At 34.7% G+C, this 21,452-nt stretch overlaps 4 protein-coding genes across 4 annotated transcripts; 3 read left to right on the top strand and 1 right to left on the bottom strand.

The window, feature by feature from the left end:
• Positions 1-4,869: 4,869 nt before the first annotated feature.
• Positions 4,870-13,034, top strand: Cbr-dnj-27 (the record flags this gene model as incomplete). The annotated part of the gene is made up of 7 exons (XM_002640526.2): positions 4,870-5,025; positions 6,178-6,483; positions 7,992-8,314; positions 9,090-9,334; positions 10,048-10,403; positions 11,085-11,629; positions 12,614-13,034. 7 exons carry the CDS (start codon positions 4,870-4,872, stop codon positions 13,032-13,034), a joined length of 2,352 nt encoding a protein of 783 aa, XP_002640572.2.
• A 1,495-nt stretch (positions 13,035-14,529) lies between these two features.
• On the top strand, positions 14,530-15,829 carry CBG25414 (the record flags this gene model as incomplete). The annotated part of the gene is made up of 5 exons (XM_045241431.1): positions 14,530-14,612; positions 14,748-14,898; positions 15,068-15,171; positions 15,223-15,435; positions 15,667-15,829. The coding sequence occupies 5 exons, from the start codon at positions 14,530-14,532 to the stop codon at positions 15,827-15,829; spliced, it is 714 nt and encodes a 237-aa protein (XP_045099749.1).
• A 588-nt stretch (positions 15,830-16,417) lies between these two features.
• CBG15848 lies at positions 16,418-18,811 on the top strand (the record flags this gene model as incomplete). Its single annotated transcript, XM_045241430.1, has 5 exons — positions 16,418-16,503; positions 16,557-16,639; positions 16,687-16,802; positions 16,891-17,526; positions 18,416-18,811. The coding sequence occupies 5 exons, from the start codon at positions 16,418-16,420 to the stop codon at positions 18,809-18,811; spliced, it is 1,317 nt and encodes a 438-aa protein (XP_045095814.1).
• Positions 18,812-19,044: 233 nt separating this feature from the next.
• CBG25413 lies at positions 19,045-21,105 on the bottom strand (the record flags this gene model as incomplete). The annotated part of the gene is made up of 5 exons (XM_045241429.1): positions 19,045-19,170; positions 19,219-19,321; positions 19,364-19,452; positions 20,315-20,420; positions 21,035-21,105. 5 exons carry the CDS (start codon positions 21,103-21,105, stop codon positions 19,045-19,047), a joined length of 495 nt encoding a protein of 164 aa, XP_045099748.1.
• Between the last annotated feature and the right edge of the window lie 347 nt (positions 21,106-21,452).

Genomic DNA, 21,452 nt, shown 5'->3' with positions numbered 1-21,452 from the left:
TGTTTTCGAAAATTCTCCTTGAAATACGGTGGCCTAACTTGTGTGAAAATTCGGCCACAACTCCAATTTTTTTAATACACGTCTTTTCTATGACTAATACAATACAAATCTACTCTAAAAACAACCCTCTCCTCTCAGACAGGATAAAGTGGGCGTGGCTTCTTTTTCTCTCTCTCTCTCTCATTCTTTCACTCGAGAACTGTTCAAGTGAGAGAGAGAGAGAGAGAGAGAGAGAGAAAAACTGACCAATGTCTGTCTTGTTATCGATGATGATTCATCTGATTGATTTGGAGAGAACGAAAAAGGTCAAAAGGGACTGGTTTGGGTGGGAAAATGTGTCTAGAATAGGAGAAAATGACTTTTAAAAAGCCAAAAATGCTTGGAAATCATGTAAAAGACAGCGGAAGCAGTTCAAACTTTGTTCTTCTTGTGCAATATGTTTTCGGCGCTTAAAGGGGATTACATAATTACCACAAGCACTGGGAAAATGGGGGTATAATTAAGTGTGTAGGCTTGTGAATATGTTCCCCAGATGTTTTCGAGGTTAATCCTTTTGTGACGTCTTCAGGGCAAAAAACGACTAAATTCGTAGAAAAATGACTAGAATTGGCTTAGAATAGTCTAAGAATCGCTGGCGCAAAATGAGCTGAAAATTACTGTAAGAAATACTAAAAGTGCAACCAGACCTAAGCTGTTAGAGCAGAGTATTATTGAAAAAAAGGAAAAGGTCCCGGAACGAAAACTACCGTAGTTTGGCAATTTTTCACAGGATGAAAAAGTAGAAGAATCACGGGATTTTGTATTGGATTTATTGGAAAAATGGATGACATCCATTTTTCAATACATATGACAGAATGCAATATGATTTTTCCCATTTTTCATTCTTTTTTTTTCGGTTTTTACAAGCTAAAAGACAAATTGAACATGTCACAATTTTATCAAAATGACGAAATTGACAAAGGAAAATAGGAAAACAGTTTTTAATATGGAAAACAGTGAATTTTGAGATTTTGAATTTCGGAGTTTTTGAATTTCTGAATTTCTGAATTTCTGAATTTCTGAATTTCTGAATTTCTGAATTTCTGAATTTCTGAATTTCTGAATTTCTGAATTTCTGAATTTCTGAATTTCTGAATTTCGGAGTTTTTGAATTTCTGAATTTCTGAATTTCTGAATTTCTGAATTTCTGAATTTCGATTTTTTTTTCGAATTTTTTCAATTTCCGAATTTCTGAATTTCAAAAATTTTGAAGTTTTGAATTCGGAAATTCCTGAGAATTCAGAAAATATCAAGAATTTCGAAACTAACAAAAATTGAATTTCCAAAAATTTCAAAAATTCAAAAAAATTCTGGAAAAATAATTGAAAATACGAATTTTCGAGAATTTCAAAATTCTGAAATTCTCCAGACTTTAAGATTTTGGGAAAAATGAAATCGAGTTTCCAGCTCACTGAGCACATCTCATAGTGAGAGACAATGAGAAGGAGAGAGACGCAGAGAACTGGATTCCTCTTTGTCATAAGGGTTTCAAAAAATTTTGGAAGATTGGAAACTCTGGGAAGAGAAGAAAATGTGCTCTACCGAACAAGACGAAACAGTGCATACGAAAGGACCTAGTAGCGGTTCAAGTACCTCTTCTTGGGTGGTCCATTTTCTTTTTAATGATCATTACGGTAGATGAGAACATGAGGATGATGGGAGGTAGATAATTGAGTGTCGATTTGTGGGAATACGAGAACATTCTCTTGGTTTGGGATATAGGTATGGAATGAGCAATTTATGGTAATTATCAGTGTGTCTTTTAGACACGACTTCGAGAAATTTTTCGAGATGGATTCATTTTGACGCGGTGGCCTAACTTTTGCCAAATGGCCTGACATTTTGGAGTTTCTGGAATTCTAGAAATCACCTTTTTTCAAAAAATTTAGAATTTCGAAAATTCAGGAACGCTCAGAATTTTCGAAATTTGATTTTTGGATTTCCGAGATTTTTGAATGTTTTGAACTTTCAGAATTTTCGTAATTCTAGAAATTTCCAAATTTCTCAATTTTTGGAATTTTTTTGACATTTCTCTAAATTTTCAGATCCAGACCTTTTGACCCTGGTGTGTTTTGTAGGTCATTTTGAAGTGGTGGCCTAGAAAACCAAAATTGCAAAATTCTCAGAAATTCTTGAATTTTGGAACTTTTGGAAATTTTAATATTTTGAAAAATTTCAAATTCTGGATCTGAAAATTTAGAGAAATGTCAAAAAAATTCCAAAAATTGAGAAATTTGGAAATTTCTAGAATTACGAAAATTCTGAAAGTTCAAAACATTCAAAAATCTCGGAAATCCAAAAATCAAATTTCGAAAATTCCAAATTTTTTGAAAAAAGGTGATTTCTAGAATTCCAGAAACTCCAAAATTCAAGATTCTGTAAAATCCAAAAATCCCAAAAATTCTAAAAACTTTGGATTTTTTCAGCGAATTCAAAAAATCCAATATTATCAAAGTTTGAAAATTCCACAGAATCCATAAAATTTGAAAAATCAGAATTCTGAAAATCCAAAATTCACCCAAAAATGAAAAAATATTTCAAAACACTTTAGAAAAAGGAAAAACACACGATTCTGTGTCCAACAGAGAGATCTCTATTGTATCTAGTATCCATAGGTATTCAACCAATCGACCCCAACGAGAGAGAGTATTGGATTTGAAGAGACGCAGACGTTCCGACAGAGAGACCTAGTTTTTAACCGCCAGTGAGAGGGGTCACTTGAACACTCTCTCTCTCTATCTGACTCATCACCCTCGTCTCTTTTCTGATCCTTTAGGCTTCTTTTTCTCTTTTTCTCTGCGTCTCTCTCATTTTTCATACTCTCTCTCTCTCTCGTTTCTTTTCTTTTGTAACAGTATCCCAATTTTTTGTTGATTTTAGACGGTCATCTTCCCGTTTTTTTTTGTTCCTTTTTTTTTTTGAAAAACGACGAATTTGACATTAAAAAGTGTATTTACAAAAAAGTTCAATCGAGCGAATTTGCAGTTTTTCAAATTTAAAACTTACTGCCTCGAAAATCGGTATTTTTTAAGGAAAAAAAATGAATGATTTTTGACAGGAATTGTATAGAAAACTCGCAGAAAAATAAGCTTTTTGTTATGTAAATTGCGGGAAAAATTTGAAAGCAAATTTCTTCGATTTTTCGCATTTTTTCGCGAAAGATTTCGATTTTTTTCGATTTCAAGCTTTTTTGTGTCAATTTCAATATTTCCTCCTTTTTGACACCTTTAAAATATCAGTTTTCCCCGGCAAGTCTTCCAAAAATCGAATAAAATTGCTGAAATTCGCAAACGCGCTCTATCGGCACGCGTTAGAGAGTGGAGACGCAGAGACAGAGTTTTTGGAGGGAACATCGAGAATTTCAATTTTCAGCAGAAAAAAGTTTTCAGCAGTTTTCTAGCGAAAAAATAGGAGAAATTGCAGAATTTTAGAAAAAATATAAAAAAAATTCAAAGATAAAATGCCTGAAAAAACAAAAAATCCAACAAATGTCGATTTTTTCAGGTTTTCACCGATTCTGAAAGATTTTCAGACAGTTTCAGACAATTTTCATACTATTCCGACTTTAGAAACTTTCTAGAATCTAATTTTTCACACTCGAACATGCCAAAATCAATCCCTCAAAAAATTTGCTCTAGTTTCACTTTTCCAGCTTCCTGCAGTTCCTCCAGGATTTCAACGTATTCTGAACGCTAAAAATACGATTTTTCGAGTCCTTTGCAGTTCTACAGTACTCTCCAAACCTTCTTTCCTTAGCAAACTCAGCCGAGCCACGACAAACACCGTTTCGGACAGTTCCCCCCTCCGATTTGTCTGCGTCTCTCCTCTCCACACACTCTCTCTGCGCCTCTCTCAATTCGGAGATATATTTGCACACATATTACTGCCTAGTAGAGCACTATGTGGCCAGTTTTGTTCACAGTCACTCATTTTCCTTCATAAAATCGATTTTATGGCAAATTTTAGGCCTAAAAACCCGAAATTTCAGGGTTTTCTCAGTGGAGCGCACTTGCAAAAAATGTCTAAAGAAATTAAAAATTACGTTCTACACAGTCTGGGGTTAATTTAAAACTACGGATTCACAGAAATTGTAAAAAATCCCCGAGAATTCGAATTTTTGGCGAAAAATTCAATAAATTTCGAAATTTTTTGAAAATTCTCAATAGAGCGAACTTGCAATTTTTGGAATAAAAAAAACCATTTTTCTAGTTTTTCTGGCCCTGCGGGACTCCCAGAAATTGAAAAAAAACACCGAAAATTCGAATTTTTGGCTGAAAATTTTCAAAAATTTCGAAAATTCTCAATAGAGCGAATTTGCACTTTTTTGGATTTTTTTGCTCTAAAATTTATTTTCAGTATTTCTAATCGTTTGAAGTTCACAGAAATTGAGAAAAAATCCCCGAAAATTCGAATTTTTGGCGAAAAAATCAAAGATTTCGAAAACTCGCAATAGAGCGAATTTGCATTTTTCATTCATTTTTGGCATTAAACTGCGTTTTTTACAGTTCATATCGTTTGAATTTTACAGAAATTGTAAAAAAAAATCCCCGAAAATTCAAGTTTTTGGCGAAATATTCAAAAATTTCGAAAATTCGCAAATTTTTATCTCTTGTTTTTCTCTTTTTTTCTCTATTTTTCTCTCTTTTTCTTTACGTCTCTCCTCCGTGATACTCTCTCGCCCTAGTGAGACGTGTACTAACTGTCTTGAGACCTAATTACATTGTTTTTCACATTTTCTACAGTACCCTCTTCAATTTCTCTTTTAAAAATTTCTCAAAAAATCAACTACCGTAATCCCGGGATTACTATACTTTCCTCTATTTTCAGAAAATGAGGGCAATTGTCCTATTAATTGGCCTTATCGCTTATCTAGCACTAGCTGAAGACTATTACGAACTACTTGGTGTCGATCGAGATGCCGATGATCGAACGATTCGAAAGGCATTCAAAAAGTTGGCAATTAAAAAACATCCGGATAGGAATACGGTAGGTTCAGTAGTCCTTAAATTTAAAAATTAAAATTTGGCGCGTTGAGAGCTTCAAAATGAGTATAATCATGGCTAGGTTTGGTGCAAGTTGGGTCTCTCCGCGAAAACTACAGTAATCTGACCGGAAATTCAAAATCGAGTAAAGTGGGCCATGACTCTCCCGGGTCAAAAGGTCTGGATCTGAAAATTTAGAGAAATGTCAAAAAAATTCCAAAAATTGAGAAATTTGGAAATTTCTAGAATTACGAAAATTCTGAAAGTTCAAAACATTCAAAAATCTCGGAAATCCAAAAATCAAATTTCGAAAATTCTGAGCGTTCCTGAATTTTCGAAATTCTAAATTTTTTGAAAAAAGGTGATTTCTAGAATTCCAGAAACTCCAAAATGTCAGGCCATTTGGCAAAAGTTAGGCCACCGCGTCAAAATGAATCCATCTCGAAAAATTTCTCGAAGTCGTGTCTAAAAGACACACTGATAATTACCATAAATTGCTCATTCCATACCTATATCCCAAACCAAGAGAATGTTCTCGTATTCCCACAAATCGACACTCAATTATCTACCTCCCATCATCCTCATGTTCTCATCTACCGTAATGATCATTAAAAAGAAAATGGACCACCCAAGAAGAGGTACTTGAACCGCTACTAGGTCCTTTCGTATGCTCCGTCCCGTCTACTCTAGTGATGCACATGATACTCTATTNNCAGCCAACCCTAGCCATTATTATACTTATTTTGAAGCTCTATGTGTCCCGAATTCAAATTTTAAAATTTCAAAAGCAGATTTTCAGTTTTTATAAAGTTATAAACGTTTTTCAAAAAAACTTGTTTTTTGGAATTTTTGAAAAATCCAAAAATTCTCGAAATTTTGCTCCAAGCGATCTCAAACTACGATTATTAAGTTTTCCACGTCAAAAGCTTCAAATTGAGTATAATCATGACCCACTTTGCAATATTCCGATTTTCCAGTCGGATTACTGTAGTTTTCGCGACGAGACCCAACTTGAAGCAAACCTATACTTGTTTATACTCATTTTGAAGCTCTCAACAAGTCAAACTCAAATTCATAAGTTTCAAAACGATGAATTTTATTTGAAAAGAGTAATGGGAGATTTAAAAAAAACACTTTTTTGAAATTTTTTTTTCAGGACAATCCAGGTGCCCATGATGAATTTGTGAAGATCAACAAAGCCTACGAAGTACTGAAAGATGAGAATTTGAGAAAAAAATACGATCAATTTGGAGAAAAAGGGTTGGAAGACGGGTTTCAAGGAGGCAATAATTATCAGAGTTGGCAATTTTATAATGATAATTTTGGAATTTACGATGAGGATCAGGAAATTGTGACTCTCAATAGGGCGGACTTTCAACGAATGGTTTCTGATTCGAATGAGATTTGGTTTATCAATTTCTACTCGACTTATTGCTCACATTGCCATCAGCTAGCTCCTACAGTAAGATTTTTGAAATTTTTTTTGTATTTGGAAATTCGGAGATTTTGAAATTTCGAGATTCAATTCAAAAAAAAAAAAAAATCAGAAAATCCAATTTCTTCTAGTCCAATTTTTGGATTTTTTTTGAAACGTTCCCAAATTTCGAATTCTTTGACTTTTCCGTTTTCTAAACGTTATATCTCATTTTTGAGTTTTCCGGGGGTCCATGCGCCTTTAAACCGAAAATCCCAAAGTGGGCGGAGCCTAGTCGTGTTTATACTCATTTTGAAGCTCTAATTGTAACAAATTTGAATATCATGTTTACCAAACGAAAAAGTCAAAATTTCGAAATTTGGGACCGTTTCAAAATTTTCTCAACGCAAGAACTACAGTAACTCCAGCGGGATCATTTTTAGCGCTCGGAAAACATTAAATTCAGACTTGTTGTAATTAGGGCTTCAAAATGAGTATACTCATGACCTACTTTCCGGAACTTAAATTTTTCGCGGGGTCCATGCGCCTTTAAACCGAAATCTCAAAGTGGGCGGAGCCTAGTCGTGTTTATACTCATTTTGAAGCTCTAATTGTAACAAATTTGAATATCATGTTTACCAAACGAAAAAGTCAAAATTTCGAAATTTGGGACCGTTTCAAAATTTTCTCAACGCAAAAACTACAGTAACTCCAGCGGGATCATTTTTAGCGCTCGGAAAACATTAAATTCAGACTTGTTGTGATTAGGGCTTCAAAATGAGTATACTCATGACCTACTTTCCGGAACTTAAATTTTCCGCGGGGTCCATGCGCCTTTAAACCGAAATCTCAAAGTGGGCGGAGCCTAGTCGTGTTTATACTCATTTTGAAGCTCTGAACCTGCCAAGTTTGACAATTTATGTTTCATTTCGTTTATAGTAAGAGTAAGGAAGTTAGAGCCAAATTACCAAAAAAAGAATTTGGCATTTCAAAAATAGCCATAACTTTGTCAATGCCTGGTCGATGTTGCTGGTTTTTGGTTTACAATGACACCGAGACTCTGAGTTAGAATTTATCAAACGAAAAAGTCAAAAATTCGAAGTTTGGGACCGTTTCAAAATTTTCGGAAAAATCATTTGGCACCAAACCCTAACACGAGAACTACAGTAATCACAGTGGGACCATATTTGAAGTTTGGAAAATATAAGATTTAATTGTGCCGTGTTTAGAGCTTCAAAATGAGTACAAACAAGCCTTGGTTTGTTACAAGTTTGGTCCAGCCGCGAAAACTACAGTAATCCTAGCGGAACCACTTAAAGAGCAAAGTAGGGCATGATTATACTCATTTTAAAGCCCTCAACGTCCCAAATTCAAAAATCTAGGTTTCATTTGATTCGGATGAATAATAGGGGAGCTATCTTGATTTTAGTTGACAAAAAACACGAAATTCCAAAAATAACTATAACTTTGTCAATTCTGGTCCAATTTTTATCATTTTTAGCTCAAAATGCTCCTAATTTTTCTAATATCAAAATTCCAAAAATTCAATTTTCCAGTGGCGCAAATTCGCTCGTGAAATCGAGGGAACCATTCGAGTGGGTGCTGTGAACTGCGCCGAAGATCCTCAACTGTGTCAATCTCAACGAGTCAACGCCTATCCGTCCCTAGTTTTTTATCCAACCGGCGAATTCTATCAAGGGCATCGTGACGTCGAACTTATGGTCGATTTTGTGATTCAGCGGCTGAAATCTGAAGTTTTACACTTGAATTCTGAGAATTGGAAGGCTTTGAGCGAAGATTGGGAACCCTACAATCGACTTCCATGGATTGTAGACATGTGTGGAGGAGATAATATTGAGTGTTTGAGCTCTACGACAAGGTAAGCTGAAATGATGGAAAAGTCGAATTTGGGGGCGTTAGGAGTTTCAAAATGAATATATAAGCATGCCTTGAAGCCGCAAAACCTACAGTAATCACGCTTGGAAAACACTATGTTTTAATTTAGAACGTTGAGAGCTTCAAAATAAGTATAAACACGGCTAGTTTTGCTTCAAATTTGGGTCTTGCCGCGAAAACTACAGTATCCCGGGCGAAAAATCAAAATCGAGCAAGATGGGTCATGATTATACTCATTTTGAAGCTCTCAACACCTAAAATCTGAAAATTAACATTTGAAAACAATAATAGGAAATTTCAGAAAGTTATGGAATTTTCAATATTCAAAAAAATTCCTAACTTATATTTGAATTGCTCACAACTCTTGGATATCTAATTTGAACGCTTCGAAAACATTATTTTCAAGTTTATTATGATTAGAGCTTCAAAATGAGTATATACAAGCTTAGGTTTCAAAAAACTACAGTAATTACAGAGTTAAAGGTGCATGAGGGCAAAATTTTTGAAAGTCAAAAACCTCTTCAAACAATTCAAATTTTACAGCAAAACCTAAAATTTGAATTTGTAGCGTTGCGAGCTTCAAAATGAGTATACTCATGACCCACTTTGCTCTATTTTGAATTTCCGGTGGGATTACTGTAGTTTTCGCGGCGAGATCCACTTAAAACAAGACTAGTCATGTTTATACTCATTTTGAAGCTTTAACTGAGCTGATAAAGAATATGTTATTTATTTTTTGATAACCTAATGATTTTCAGACGAAAACTCTCCTCAATGCTGGATGGACTTGCCAACGTGGCAACAATTGACTGTCACTCTGAAGAAGAGCTCTGTTCGAAATTCGATCATTCTAGTGGTGTCATGTGGTTCCCAGCAAGAAAATTAGAGAAAAAAAGCCAAATAAATATTGAAAGTATGGATGCACAGGAGATCACAAAGCATGTCATTGAGTATTTGGAAGAGCTTCCATGGATTGAGGCAGACAGCCTTCAGCGTTTTCTGGGTAAATTTGAAAGTTAAAAATTTGGATTTAGGATGAAAAGAGCTTCAAAACAAGTATAAAAAAGCCTAGGTTTGCTTCACGCTTCAAAATTCGGGATTATCATAGATTTAAAGGCGCATGTTTTTCACGAAAAATCAAACATCTCTTCCAAAATCCGAAAAATCGTTTTGAAACTTAAAAATTTGAATCTTACGCGTTAAGAGCTTCAAAATGAGTATAAACATGCCTATGTTTGCTTCAAGTTGGGTATCACCGCGAAAACTACAGTAATCCCAGTCAAAAATTAAAATAAAGCTAAGTGGGTCATGAGTCTACTCAATTTAAAGCTCTGAACAAGGCAAGTTCAAAAATCAATTTTTCAAAACGACACTATGAAAATTCAGAAAGTTAGGACGCTTTCAACATAATTTTTTAAAGAAATATTGAAAAATCTCATAATTCTCTCAATTTTGCTCCAAACAGCTTAAACTCGCACATTTTGAATTTTTAATGTCAAGAGCTTCAAAATGAGTATAAACAAGCCTAGATGTTATTCAAGTTGGGTCTTATCGCGAAAACTACAGTAATCCCAGTCAAAAATTAAAATGGAGCAAAGTGGGTCATGAGTATACTCATTTTGAAGCTCTAAACGCGCTGATTTTGAAAATTTTGGTCAGAGAGTTCAAACAAAGCCTAACAGCTAAAAACTCAATTTTAAAATTCAAATTTTTCAGAGGGGAACGATCCGGATGAGGCGATTGCAGTTTGGATGTTGGCCAATGAGGTTCAGGCGACGCAGAAAAAAGATTTCCGACGACTTCCCGCTCTAATTGACAACCAAATTTTCTCATTTGATTGCTCAAAATCAGAAATCTGTGATGATTTGGTTGATAAGACCAAATTACCCCAATTTATAGTTTTCAAACCAACTGGAGGTTATGAAATCGACTACGCAGGTGCTAAGGACTTCCATTCTGCTAGTATTTTCATTCGAGAAGCTTCGAAATCCCATATCCACGTCTTAAATCGAGATTCTTATGAGTACGCAATCAGTGGCGGTGAATTCTATATTATCGACTATTTTGCACCGGTAGGAGTTTTTTGATCTACTTGAAATTAGGAAACTTGAATTTGGAATGTTTAGAGCTTTTTTTATATTTTTTCGGATTTTCTCAAAACCTGACATAACCTTTTTATTGTCGTTTCAAGCAATCTTAAACTACAATTTTTAATTTTTTCACGTCGTGAGCTTCAAAATGAGTATACTCATGACCTACTTTTCTCCATTTTGGATTTTCCGGGGGTCCATGTGCGCCTTTTAACCTAAAATCCCAAAGTGGGCGGAGCCTAATCGTGTTTATACTCATTTTGAAGCTCGAATCATGGCAAGCTTGGATATGTTGTTTTCCAAACAAAAAAGCCAAAATTTCGAAATTTAGGGATGTTTCAAAATAATTCCGAAAAAAACTTTGAAAAATCGAAATTTCTCTAATTTGCTGAATTTATGTCGTAACTTTCTGAAAACACGATTTTTGGTTTTTACGTGTCAAGAGCTTCAAAATGAGTACAAACATGCCCAGGTTGGCTTCACGCTGGGTCTTGCCGCGAAAACTACAGTAATCCTAGCGGGACCAACGAAAAATCAAAATCAAGGAAAGTGGGTCATGATGATACTTATTTTGAAGCTTTCAACGTTCCAAATTCAAATATTTAAGTCTCAAGACTACTGTACCTACTGTATGAACAGAATTTCTAAAATTATATTGCTCAGTGGTGCCCACCTTGCCTAAAACTGCTCGGCGAGTACCGTCGCTTCCACACCGCCACCTCCGAAGACAGTATCCTTCATACTGTAGCTATTGGATCCCTAGACTGCGTGAAATTCAAAGATCTATGTCAAACGGCAGGCGTGGGAAGTTATCCAACCTCAATTGTCTATACACCAGACGGAAAACAGCACAAATTGGTTGGATTTCATAATTTGGATTATATTCTGGAGTTCCTGGACAATGCCATGAATCCGTCTGTCCTAGAGATGAGCCCTGAGCAATTTGAAGAGCTGGTAATCAATAGAAAAGACGAGGAGACTTGGTTGGTGGACTTCTTTGCTCCCTGGTGTGGACCATGCCAACAATTGGCTCCGGAACTTCAAAAAGCGGCGAGAGTCATTAAAAATTATGACGAGAATGCGTTTGTGGCATCTGTTGACTGCCAGAAATACGCACAGTTTTGTAAGGAGACCCAAATTAATAGCTATCCAACTGTGAGAATGTTCCCGGCCAAGAAGACCAAGCAACCAAGGAGAGCCGCTTTTTAGTGAGTTTTTTTTCTTCTTTTAAGCGCTTCATTTTAAGCCAAAAATCAGGAAAATTGACCCAAAATTGACAAAGTTATAGTTATTTTTTTTAATGCCTAAATGTTTTTTTTTGGTAATTTGGCTCTAACTTCCTTACTCTTACTCCGAACAATATGAAACGTAAATTTTCAAACTTGGCAGGTTCAGAGCTTCAAAATGAGTATAAACACGACTAGGCTCCGCCCACTTTGCGATTTTCGGTTTAAAGGCGCATGGACCCCGCGAAAAATTTAAGTTCCGGAAAGTAGGTCATGAGTATACTCATTTTGAAGCCCTGATTACAACAAGTCAGAATCTAATGTTTTACGAGTGCTAAAAATGATCCCGCTGGGATTACTGTAGTTCTTGCGTTGAGAAAATTTTGAAACGGTCCCAAATTTCGAAACGTTGACTTTTTCGTTTGTTAAAAATTATATTCGCACTTGTTACGATTAGAGCTTCAGAATGAGTACAAACACGACTAGGCTCCGCCCACTTTGGGATTTTCGGTTTAAAGGCGCATGAACCCCCAGAAAATTCAAAATCGAGGAAACGGGGTCATGCGTATACACATTTCGAAGCTCTCGAAACGGCAAATTCAAAAATGATAGTTTCAACTTGACTGGCGTAAAATTCGGAAAGTTATGGGATTCTAAAATTTTTTGAAGAAACAATTGATAAAAATTGAAATCGTTCTGACTTTTTGAATTTTTGTCTAAGAGCTCTGAAAACATGATTTTTGGTTTTTACATGTTCTGAGCTTCAAAAGGAGTACACTCATGACCTAGAATACTTGATTATGATTTTTCAAAAGGTCCATGCGCCTTTAAACCGAAAATCTCAATGTGGGCGGAGCATAGGCGTGTTTATACTTATTTTGAAGAACATTTTGCCTGGAATCGGAATACAGTAGCCTAAAATTGATAAAATGAAAATTCAGCTAGTTCAGGGCAATCTTCTTTCAGCGACTACCCGAATCACATGTGGCGCAATGCGGATTCGATTCACAGATGGGTCTATAACTTCCTTCCCACCGAAGTGGTCACTTTGGGAAATGATTTCTCATCTACCGTACTCGACTCTTCCGAACCATGGATAGTGGACTTTTTCGCCCCATGGTGCGGCCATTGTATTCAATTCGCCCCCATTTATGATCAAATCGCCAAGGAGTTGGCTGGAAAAGTGAACTTCGCCAAAGTGGACTGTGATCAGTGGCCAGGAGTGTGTCAGGGGGCTCAAGTAAGAGCCTATCCCACCATAAGACTGTACACTGGCAAAACCGGATGGTCCAGACAGGATTCGCAGGGTTACGGTATCGGAACACAGCATAAGGAGCAGTTTATACAGATTGTCAAGCAGCACTTGAAGCTTCATGATGAATTGTGATCGATTTATTGATTTTTTGTTTCTTTGCATAATTTTCTCATTTATACTGGTCCATTTTCTAGTGCTTTTTGTTTTTAAAATGTTTTAAATTATTTCAATAATAAATTATTTGGTTTTAAGGAACAGGAAAAGCAGAAAATTTGAATTTTTTTGCAGTTTTTTTTTGGAAAAAAAAACGAAATTTGCCGATTTTTATTAATAAAAATTTTAATTTTAATATAATTTTTCAGAAAATTTTTGAGCTATTTTTATTAAAATTTTCAAAAGAACCAATTTTTGAAATTTATTAATCCTTTTTTTCTGACTGAAAAGTGCAAAAAATCGATAAATTCGCACAGATTTTCAGTCAATACACAATTTAAAAGCGCATGCCGATTTTTCCCACTCTTTTTTGGGTCTCGACAGGAAAACAGGTGGACCGGTGCAGACAGCGGTCCCAAACCATCTGTTGTCCTCTTCCTTTGCCTCCTCCCTCTTTTTCTGCGTCTCTTCGATTTCCACACTCTCTCTCGCCTTCTCACCATTTAAATGACCCTCTCTCTTGTCTCAGACACCGTCCTCCTTCCTTACAAAATTGTCCCTTTTTATTGATTTTGGCATCTTTTATGGCCTAAAATCTCGAAAATTTCGAAAAATCGCTCATTTTTTTTCGTTCCAGCCAAATTTCACTGGAGCGCATTTGCAATTTTCCATTTTTTTTTTTCAGCAATATTTTTTTCAGTCAGTTTTTGCGAAATTCTTGTAGAAAAAACCCCCAAAAAGTAAGAAATTCGAAATTTACAAAAAAAAATATTTTTCGCCGAATTTCGCTAGAGCGAATTTGCAAAGTTGCATTTTCTAAAGCCTATTTTTTTGGATTTTTTTCTTTTTTTCAGAAAAATGATCGCAGGAATTCTTGAAAACCAAGAAAACTGTCTTCCAACGACGTCAGAGGATTCAGAATCGGAAAAATTGGAAATTCCTGAAATCGGAAAATCTGAAAAATCTGAAAAATCAGAACATCGAGAAGACGTCAGACCAGAATCTCCGGGACCTTCAAAATCTGAAAAATCTAAATTTTTCACTAAAAATGATTTTTTATTGGCATTGGCGGAAAACCTAAAGTTTTGAGAATCGAGCAAAAATCAGTGATTGAAAACGATGACGATAAACCGTATATCGAGGTGAAAACTGAAAACTTTGGTTGGGCGGGAAATTTGAAAAAATAAAAAAAAATTTTTGGTTTTTTTTCCAATAGAGCAAGTTTTCTACATGCATTCCTATGAAAATCGCTAACTTTTACCCGCGAAAATTTGGAATTTCAAAAATTTCAATAGAGCGAATTTTCGAAAAAAAAAAATTTTTTTTTTTGCTTTTTTGCCTATAATTGTAATTTTTATTCCAGTGGAAACGTCTGGAATGTCCCATTTGTGAACTTCAAATCGAAAATACCAGACTTTTGGCGGCTCATTTGGTTAATGAGCACGGCAGGGAGCATGAAAAGGGGTACTTTTCGATGGATAGATTAATACCGAAAAAATTGGAAATTTCATACAATTTTGCAGTTAGAAAACAGAGGGAGTGCAGTTTTGTTAAAAGGTGAATTTTTGAAAAAAAAATGTGAAAAAAAGAATTTTTTGAAAAAAAATTTTTTTTTGAAATTTTGAATTTTTTTCAAAAATTTCATATTTTTTTCAACTTGTTTTTCTAAAAATTAAAGAATAATTTATTCAGAAAAATTCAAAAATCCACAAAACGGGCTAAGGATACGGTGCTCTATTGTCCGCTGAGCAATCCGCTGGCGCCATTTTTGATGATTCGAAGTTTAGCGGTTTATTCTGATGGAATCAATGAAGAAATTGAGGGATTTAAAATCGATATTCAGGTGGGTGAGCAGGCGGGAAATTTGAAAATTTTGAAAAAAAAAATTTCGAAAATTTTTTTCAGACATTTTTTTTTCGAAATTTCTTTTCAAATGTCTGTAAATTAAAATTTCAGCAGAAAACTTTTTTTTGAAAAAAATTTTTTTTTCTGAAAATTTCAAAAAATCTCAGACCGCATCGTCCGAATCGCCGTTTCCAGTCATTTTCTCATGGTATTTCGTAGATCAAACAATTCAAAATATTCAAGAACGACGAAAAAAACGACAGAATGAAAAGTGAGATTTTACCCCTTTTTTGGAATATCGATTATCGATTTTTTTTTCCAGAAAAATCGATTTTTTGCAAAAAGAAGCTGGAAAATGGATCGAGCGAAATGATCTGCTCACGAAACGAGCTAAAACCGCTGAAGAGCAAAAATTGTTGGCTCAAGCGCTGAAAATGCCGCTGAAATTCACGCGGGAGGATGTAGATCAAAAACTAAAGGAGTATAAGAAAATGAGAGAGGAGGAAGAGAAACGAGAGCAGGAAGAGGAAAAAATGTAGGTTGAATCGATCAAATATTGATTTTTTGAAAGAAAAATTGATTTTGAACTTTTTTTGAAAAATTCGAAAATTATTGATTTTTTCGAAATTTCTCGAATCTTTGGTCGATTAACCGACACAATCGACATTTTTGAAGGTCTTACAAATCAAAAACACTCAATTTTGTCCCCGAAATTTTCAAAATTATCGGTTTTTTCGAATTTTTTCAAATTATCGATTTTTTGCAGAAATGCCAAATCCAGCGGCCTAAACAAGGATGGCACCAAAATGAGCAATGTTATAAAGGCGCTCCATTCGACACTGGTGCCTGACGGAGCACTTTCGCGGAAACGAGCCGCCGCTGATAAGGCGACAGAAGCGATAGCGCAGAAAAAGAAGAAAAATCGATAATCGAATTTTTACAATTTTTGAAAATTATCCAATTTTATCGCTTTATTTGCCCAATTTTTCCATGAAAATACTCTTTTTCGAATAAAAATTACTGCAATTTTATTGATTTTTTCTTTCTTTTTTTCAAAAAATTCAAAATTTTGAAAAAAACTTTTTTTTCTAGGTCATGACCTAATTTTTTCTAGGTCATGACCTAATTTTTTCTAGGGCATGACCTAATTTTTTCTAGGTCATGACCTACTTTTTTCTAGGGCATGACCTAATTTTTTCTAGGTGATAACCTTATTTTTTCCAGGTCATGACCTATTTTTTCTAGAAACTGAAAAAAGCGTGAAAAACGGGAAAATTTTCGATTTTTTGAAAATTTTAACTTCCCGCGCGAGAGGGAAAACGCGCTCCACTGCAAATTGCCACATTTTCAGCAAATTTCCAGCGATTTTTGCTCGTTTTCAGCCGAATTTTTTGTATTTTTTTGAGGAAATTGTCTTTAAAAAATTATAAAATAAATTGAAGTTTGTTGTCAACCAGTTTCAGCTCGAAAATTTGTCTGAAAATCTGGAAATTCGAAAAAATCAGTTTTTCCAGAAAATGTTCAAAATTCTCTCAATTTTTCTCCTGTTTTCTCCAATTTTAGCCTACGATGCAATCATATTTTCAAATCACAAATCGATAAGGTAATTATCGATTTCTTCCCTAATTATTTATAATTAATTATAGCTAATTTCAGAGGAATTTCCATAGAAAATCTGCTGAAAGATGCTACTGCCGATGAGCCAATTGTGATTATAACAAACCAAAATTTCACACTAGGTACTAAAAATCGATAATCGATTTTTCGGAAAATCAATATTTTCCAGGTCAATTCTCCATGAAAGCCAATGCGTACTCCTCTGAGCCAATTATCGATTTTTTGGCGAATTCTGTGAAAAATAGCAAATTTCATGAGTCGAGAAATTTGGTAGATCAAATTGAGGTGAAATATGAAAAATCGATTTTATTGATTTTTGAGCGCTTTCAAGCGATTCTAGACTGGAAATTTTTGTAGAAATCTATTATTTCAGGCCCCGAATTCCCAAAAAATCGATAATTTCCAACCCGGATCGTCGATTCATATAATTTCCGGCGAAAGTTGGGATGAAATGGTGGAGAAATTCACAAATTTCGAAAAAATCGATAATCGAGCCATCATGATTTTGACGTCTTCTGAAGCGATTTCCACCGGAAAAAATCGAAAAAATCGATTGAAGCGAAGCTCCGTACCTTTAGGTGCCTTCCCTTTTCCATTGATTATTCCTCCTTATGGCAATCCGAAAGTCAATATAACCCGAAAAATCAATGAAACGTGTCTATTCTATTTGGGAGGGGTTACTGTAGTTGTGGAGAATAAGCTGAGCAATCAGAAGACGTTATTCGCATCGGCAATGGTTCCAGGAGCGAACTTGACGTATTCTCATGCGCTAGAAGACGTGAAATGTGAAAAAGGAGCATTTGGAAATTTCATTTTTCGATTTCGACTGAAATTGGCGAAAGAAATTTCTGGAAAAATCGATAATTCGAAAAGTTCAGAAAAATTTGTGCTGAGCAATGGCGATTTTATCGATTTTAGCTTGAAATTCCATGGAGATTTTTGGGGATACTGGAGGTTGATTGGAGCGACAATGCATAGTATCGGAGTCGAGGGACGGGAGGGGTGGAAGGTGAAAATTTCAGAAATTCAGAATTTTGAAATTTTTCAAAAATTTCAAAATATTCAAAAACACGAAACTTAAATTTTCGAAGATTCGAAAATTTGAAAATTCGCGATTTTCAGAAAAATTGAATTTTCCAAAAATTTAAAAAACCTCGAATTTCAAAATTTTTCGAAAGTTCGAAAAATTTTCATTTTTCAAAAATTCAGAAATTTAAAAATCCGAATTTGAAGTTGAATTTTTCCAGAAATTTGTCAAAATTTTAAAATTTCAAAATTTGAAAAAATAGGAATTTCAAATTTTGCAAAAACCGCGAATTTCGAATTTTTCAGAAAATCGAAATTTTTAAAATTCTGAATTTTTCTAAAATTTAGAAATTCTCATGATCCCAAAATTCTTGAAAACTGCAAGTTTTTAAAATTTCCGATTTTTCGAAATTCAAAAAAATTTTTAACGTTTTCAAATTTTTTGAATTTTCAATATTTTTAAAATTAGCGATTTTCAGAAATTTTCAGAATATTTCAAATCTCGAAAATCTGAAATTCAAAAAAATCAAAAATTTTTTAAAATCCATGATTTTCAGAAATTCAGAAAAATTCCAAAAAAAAACCCAAAAACCTCAAATTTCAATTTTTCGAAAATTCGAAAAATTTTATATATTTGAAATTCGCCATTTTCACAAACACAGAAGTTTCAAAATTTGGCAAAAATTTTAAAAATAAAAATTGAAAAACCTCAATTTTTAAAATTTTTCAAAAAATTCGGAAATCTCAAAATTTGAAGTTCGTCAGAAGTTCAGAAAAATTCATAATAATCAGTAATTCGGAAATTTCAAATTTTAAAAAATTTAGGAATTTTAAAATTTTCAATGCCGAAACCCCAAAAATTCCATTTCCAGACCCTCAAATCCGTGGACCAAACAATCGGCCCAAACGACACGAAATTCTCGAAACTCGCCTCAATCTCTGGCTTCTCCCTAACCTGCCATCAATCCCAAGCTCTCTTCTTCCCAACCAACGACCCGAAGTTTCGAATCGGAATCAGTCTAATCAATTCCCAAATTCAAACATTCACTGATCCCAAAATTTGGGACAAAATGGGACCACGATTCAGTCTTCAGACGGAAAACTGCACTGGAACATTCTCTCCAGGCTCTTTGATGGGAATTCTGACGTCACTTGTGATGACCGGAGGCGTGATTTTTGCATTCTGGATGCTCCAATCGATAAAGACGCCCGATCGATTCGATGACCCAAAGAAGACCAAGCAAATTGTTATTAATGAGAAAAACTAGTTATTTTATTGTTCCTTTTTTCTGTTTTTTATTGTTTTTATCATGTCAAAAATCATTTATCTTTTATAAAGTAAAGCCTATTTATCGATTTTTTCCCTTGTGCGCGTTATTTCCACTGCCGTCCGCAAAACCGCACAGTGGCAATTTTTTTCAGGATTTTAAGCGAATTTTTATTGGAAGATTAGCAAATTGAGCAATAAAATACAATATAAAACAAGAATATTCATCAAAAATCAGAATTTGAGTTTCCCGAAAATCTTGGAATCGGCAATTTGTGAATTTTCGATTCTGCAATTGGAAATGACGACGTTGTGAAGTTCGGAGCGAACGATATTCGAATCGATGATCATTGGTTCGGTCTGGAAGAAGAAAAATCGGCCATCCCGATTTTTCTAGGCCATTTTTACCGATTTCGAAGTTTCCGGAGCGATTTTGGTGGTTGAAATCGCTTGATTTTCATTTGAATAATTATCGATTGGCTCTTCCTTGACATTATCGATCGGGAATGATCTAGAAAATCGATATTTTGATTTTCGAGGAGATTTTTTTTACTTTGGAGCCTTCGTTGCCGGCTTTTCTGATTCGGATGACCCGAGTCGGAATTCAGATCGCAGTGGACTTCTTCGGCATGAGCTATTTTGCTGAAAAATCGAAATAATTGGCGAAAAATAGCCCAAAAATGACGAATTTCAGAATTCCCCCGTCTCTGCGTCTCTCAGTTTACCACACTCTCTCGCTTTGAGAATGGATTTTCGAAAATTTGCATCATTTTCGAAATCCCTGTTTTTCTGGGTCATTTTTCGTCATTTTTTGCTGATTTTTGAGTATTTTACATTGGAATTTTCGAGAATTTTTTGGGATTTAGGAAAATTTTTTTGTTTGTCTGCCTGTCTGAAAATTATAGAATTTATTGTATTTTTCATATTTTTCTAGAATTTTCGAATTTTTTTTTGAAATAATGATTTTTTATGATTGTCTGTGGGTTCGAAAATTTTTGAATTTCCTGCTCTTTGTTCATATTTTCGAAAAAAAAAAGTGAGAATTTTTCTAATTTTCGGGAATTTCAGACACATTTTCAACTGGATTTTTCAGAAAGATTTGTCTCTTTCTCAATTTTTTTTGTTATTGAATTTTATTGAATTAGAGCTGTTTTTTTACAGAATTCCCTCAAATTTCAAAAAATTTGCATAAAAATAATTTAAAAAAAAAAAATCGAAAAATCGAAAAAATAGGCCAGAAATTTTTTTTAATAAAAAATCATGTTTCTTTAAAGATGTATTTTTTAGGCCAAAAAATTGAAGCTGTGGAAGAGAAACCCCGATGTCCGAAGGTCCCACAACGACAACTACCGTAACCTGAAATATTTTTTCCCGGTCTTTTTCGTGAGTTTTCAATCATTTTTTCCCTAAAAAAACAAGAAATTCGTCAAAAAGCTTAAAAAACGATTTTCTGTTCAAGAATCCGTCAAATCTAAAAAATCTAGAACTTTCTAAAAATACTAACTTCCCCGTCATGCTCTTGCTTAACAACTTTCAGCATTTCCTGAGGTTTTGTTGCTGGAGCCATCATCATTTGAGAGTCTGTTTTCAAAAAAAAAACTGTGGCTAGTCTGAAATTTCTGAAAATTTGCAGAAAAAACTAACAAAAAATAAGAAACATGAAAATCACCGAAAATTACAGGGTAATATGAATTAAAAGTGTAGTAGATCTGAAGAAATGTTCAGATTTATTGGGTGGGAAATAACAGGAGAATCGAGAAAATTGAAATATTTTTGGGTTACGGTAGTTGTCTCTTCCATCGCACCATTGAGAAACCGCGCGCAGACACGCAACGCGTCCAAAATTGGCTTGACGCCAATTTTCAATATGAGGTTCCCTTCGGTGATGTGATAGTGTTCTACAAAAAAAAAATAATTTTTAGGATTACGGTTATTGTCGTTGTGGGACCTCTGATTTTTTTTTTCGTACCTGAATAATAAGACGAATCAGGAATCGAGAAAAATAAAGGAGGAGGGACAGGAGATTTTTCGGAATCTCTTTTTGGAGTTAAGGTAGGCATTCTGACATCACTTGGCTATCATGTGGCTTCTATACATGACAGTAGATGCTGAAAATAAGACCCAAGTCGGTGCTATGTGCTCAGAAACGGGAAGTGGTCCTCGTTGATCATCTGAAAAATAACCTGAGAAAATTGAGTTTTTTTGGACCCACTATTGCGCCTACCGAATCTTCCGAACTCCAGCTAGGGTTTTTTTCCGGAATTTAGGTCCTCTTAAGTGGTCCTCATGTGTCATCTGAAAGAAGAAATTGATAAAATTGATATGTATTGGACTTACCATTGTGCCTACCGTATCTTCCAAGTCATTTTTTTCCAATTTTTTTCCCACGACGATGTATAGCAGAGAGACTCGAACAGTCCGTGGTCCGTTGGTGGCTGAGCTCCGTTTTCTTTTCCATCGCTTCATTCCATCGGAAATCTATGTTGGTTTTCAAAATTGTTGTCATTCCTTATGGCGCGTTTACAGATGATAACTAAAAAAAGTTGATTTCCAGGAGTGATTTCCTGGAAAAACGCTGTCCAAAGCTGCCATTGTTTACCAGAGGGCTCCGCTTCGAGGGCCGCCGTAAATCGACATGAATC

This window comes from Caenorhabditis briggsae (genome assembly GCF_000004555.2).
Source record: "Caenorhabditis briggsae complete genome, chrI, whole genome shotgun sequence".
NCBI lineage: Eukaryota > Metazoa > Nematoda > Chromadorea > Rhabditida > Rhabditidae > Caenorhabditis > Caenorhabditis briggsae.
Note: the sequence above shows the minus strand (reverse complement) of the source record. Positions and strands in the feature narration are given on the sequence as shown.